The sequence below is a fragment of the Primulina tabacum genome, chromosome 7 (assembly GCF_025594145.1).
Source record: "Primulina tabacum isolate GXHZ01 chromosome 7, ASM2559414v2, whole genome shotgun sequence".
NCBI classification, from domain to species: domain Eukaryota; kingdom Viridiplantae; phylum Streptophyta; class Magnoliopsida; order Lamiales; family Gesneriaceae; genus Primulina; species Primulina tabacum.
The window spans coordinates 7,282,315-7,286,364 of record NC_134556.1 but is presented as its reverse complement, the minus strand read 5'-3'; the positions used below and the strand labels follow the sequence as shown (position 1 = coordinate 7,286,364).

At 31.7% G+C, this 4,050-nt stretch overlaps 1 protein-coding gene across 1 annotated transcript; it reads right to left on the bottom strand.

Moving 5' to 3' along the window:
• Positions 1–1,171: 1,171 nt before the first annotated feature.
• LOC142551086 (uncharacterized) lies at positions 1,172–2,645 on the bottom strand. The gene has a single exon (XM_075660133.1). It carries the CDS (start codon positions 2,176–2,178, stop codon positions 1,273–1,275), a length of 906 nt encoding a protein of 301 aa, XP_075516248.1. The 5' UTR covers positions 2,179–2,645; the 3' UTR covers positions 1,172–1,272.
• Positions 2,646–4,050: the final 1,405 nt, after the last annotated feature.

The window sequence follows — 4,050 nt, the reverse complement described above, 5'->3', positions numbered from 1 at the left end:
CATGCATTATATGTTTAAGAATTAATGAAATATTACAAGAATAATAAATTTAAAATAATCATTTTTGTAAGATGTGTGGTTTTGTTTTATAATTTTTTTCGGTAAACAAACAAATCAGATAAACAATCCAAACATAACATGATCAATACAAATAATGTATAACAATAAAGCATTTTAATGCAAGGGTAAAAACTCCTCCTCATTGCAAGAACACAAAATGATCAAAAGGAGCATATTATTTAGTAATATTTATTTATTTAGCAGCATATATCAAAATTTGACTAAATAGCTTAAAAACGATGTTTGTATTGAAATCACGAACATACAAATATTTTCTTTCAATCACGTATCTCTGTTGACATATATAGAGTCTGAATGAGAGAAAAATGTTTTATATGACTTTAATATTTATTAATAATTTATTTTTATTCATTCTGACACATTTCTCTTTGTCTTCCCATTATTACCTTGATGTTAGTAATATTAACAATATTTTTAATGTATAACAATATGGTAGGGATTTTCAATAAATTTTACGGCAACATATAAATTAAAGTAATTAAAATTAAATTTAAAAGTAAATGACCGACTCATCCCCTTTTATCGTCCCATTATTACCTTGATGTTAGTAATATTAACAATTTTTTAAATATAACAAAGCATTTATTCAACTTGGATTCGAAGCCATACAGAAGCAGATAACAAGTCATTTTTTACGTATTTAAGGGAGTTGGCACTCGAAAATGGACGAGAAATACATGATCCCATGCTACAAAACATCAGATTTCACAGCAAGAAATTTGTAAAATAGAGAACACATACTTCTTGACTGAAATTAAAGGAAAAAACTAAAAAGATTTTATAAGCAAATTTCTATACCCTAAGCACAAAGGCGCATACATATCTGGATATAATCGATAAATCTTCCCTGTTTCTATCTTCGTGAAGAAAAATACTTGTTGTGTTGAGTAACACAATCACATAATCACTACACCTAAGAAATGATAATGATGAGTGAACCAAAGATTAAATCTTGACCAAAACCAAAGGACAGATTTCAATTCAAAAGTTTGTCTCATGCCCTATTTCTTTATGCAAGAATTAGAGTGGTGAATATTGTTTAAGGGAGCAAACATCGGCACCCTATATCTCAACAAGGCAGTTCTATAAGAAAGTACATCATCTCCATTAACAAAACTCAACAAAAGCTTTCGAAAACAGTAACGTTGGGCAAGACATATTGTTAGTTATCAAGGAATCAAAAATCAATCTCTATTCATTCTTCCAAGCATACAAAAACAAAGAAAAACCAAGACCCGATGATTTAGATTCCCTGAAACTCTCCGAGCAGCTCCAAGAAAACATAGATGAATCCGAAATCGAGGGGCTAGTCCACAACTTCTCGGCAGATGAACTAGTTTGAAACATGAACACAGCGTTTCCTAAACTCTGCCCGAAAAACCAATTATGGACATCCCAAAACACTTCAACCTGTAGCCCATCAACCAAGATCGAATAATTCCCTCTGAATTTCCACTTTAGATGCTGGATCTGCATCACGGTTTTTGCATCAACACGAACCAGAAGGAACGGATCGTCGCTCAAATTCGTGTCACATTCAATTCTCAGGTCATGAATCTGGCCATTATCACAAAATTGTGCCTTGGTACCGAAAACCCTCTTCCCATAAATGTTCTCTCTCTTAGAAATGAAAATTGCACTAGAGAGGGAAAATTTTGCCCCGGTTTTCTGGAAGGCCTCCTTCTTCATATCCCCAATAACCAGAACCATCTCTCCTTTACACAAAACTGCAACATAATATCCCTCTAATGGCTCAAGCCCAGATCCAAATTTTGCCAAAGAAAGATCCCAAAACACTTCAATCTTACTCGAGTTCACTTCAAAAAACTTGGACCCTTTCTTCTTGGAGAACAGAGAAGATCTCACATCTACCTTACATAAGAAATAATTCGATACATCACCTATTTCAACACTAAGACATTGACCCATCAAGTTTTTGCCCCACACAATGCTGATTAAACAAGTTTTAGCAAACAATTTACATTTATAAACAGAGGTAACAGAATTCTGACAGACTTTACTCGCCCCAACACTTGAGCAAGAAGCATCAGCAACTTGAACGCCATTTTCCCCAAAGCAAGAAGGGAAATCCCTCATCTTCAGTTCATTCCAGAAAATCCAAGATGTGTTTGCAAAAATCTGATCTTTAACTACCTTTTTCAATTTTAAGCCAGGTTCAGCCAGATAGATCGGAAAGTACAATGAAAAACTTACCAAAAATGAATCAATGGAAGTTGAAATGAAGAACCCGTGTCTAAACCAGCTTCATTATCAAATCTCACAGGTGAAAGTATCCATTTTTTAAATTAAAAAAAAAAATTTGTGAAGTGGAACTTTATAAGAAAGAACAAGAGAAAGGTCTTGGATTTGAATCAGGACTGGCCATTGAATTTAAAATGCCAAGAAATCAGCTGTCTTCTGAGGGTGAGGACAAGTGAAGCTCAAGATTGGAGGCAATTCTTGCGGGTGAAAAATAAAAATATCAAACCGGAAAAAAAAAGAAAAAAAAGAAGAAGCATAGGACTAGAATCACTGTGATATATGAGTAACGATTTATATTTTTTTTATTACAATACAGGCGAGGAGGGATATCGAACTCAAGAAGTAGAACTCACTAATCTCACCGGTGAGACCAAGCCCGGTCTCGATAACAATTTGTATTTATTCCAACAGAAGACCATGAGTATTAATTTTCAACTTTAAATGTTAAATTGTAAAGAAAATGACGGTCAAATGATAAAAGACTGTGATTCTATGACAGCCTTCGTTAGTTATTCAGAATATTAAAAAAAAATCCAATAAAAGAAAAATTTTGAAAATGGCTGCCAATCTTCATGTACAGATGAAAACCCGAAAAGGGAAAATAAAAACAGTAAAGATTCCTTCATGTTCACGAATCACGGTTTTAATAATATTTATGTCAATCTATGATTACTATATTATACATCGTTCTGTAACTAATATGGAAAATTACAAGTTTTTCTCCACGAAATCCATTTCTTCTTGATAATCAAGTTTGGTTCCGCGTCTCAGATTTTGGATACTTTCTTTATTTTCTTATATCGGAAAAAGATAATCCTCAATCATGAAATGTTTGTTTTTTGAGTAGGTCTCACGGTCTCACGAATCTTTATTTGTGAGGCGGTAAACCATGTCGATATTCACAATAAAAAGTAATATTTTTTCATGGATGACTCAAATATAAGAGATTCGTCTCACAAAATACGACCCGTGAAACCGCCTCACACAAGTTTTTTGCCAAAAGTAATATTTTTAATGGATGACTCATATAAGAGATCCGTCTCACAAAATACTATCCGTGAGACTGTCTCATATGAGTTTTTGTTTTTTTATTAAATAACATTTTCACATTTAACAAATTTAGAGAAAATATTTTGTTGGACTAAATCTACGTATCGAAATATAGTGTCAGAAATTTAAAATTATTTCTATTTTGAAAAAATATATATTTATTTATTCAAACGAAGCAAACCTATTTACAAATTACATGAATGTATGGACTAGGGTAGACTGTCGAGAACTATCAAATGAGAAATTATTATACTAGTCATCATTTGATTTAACGAGTTAAAAAAGATTTAAAATATAAAAACACTTTCTCGAATCTAATAGTTAATTTAAAAGGTATATATTAAGATTGTCAAGACCTGAAAATTCGAACAAAAATCGTATAATATTTTTGAAGTTAGACCAAACAAAAGAGTGAGCAAAATCATAAAAATTAAAACCAAAAAACCTGAAATATGTTGAACCTTGGAATATATAAACTGACGTAAGGCACACAGAGATGCATGATTAAAAAATAATAAGAAGAATAAAAATTTCATGCCCAAAATAATAAGAATTTTGAAATTGAAATTCTGACAGCTCAGTAAAGTAATCCAATTTGAATCTAAATTATTTATTGGTATCTGAGCAATAAACTTCCTACGAATTATTATTATTATT

What these genes read in the sequence shown, in the direction of transcription:
- LOC142551086 (XM_075660133.1), bottom strand. Translation starts at nt 2,178, where the DNA reads ATGAGGGATTTCCCTTCTTGCTTTGGGGAAAATGGCGTTCAAGTTGCT.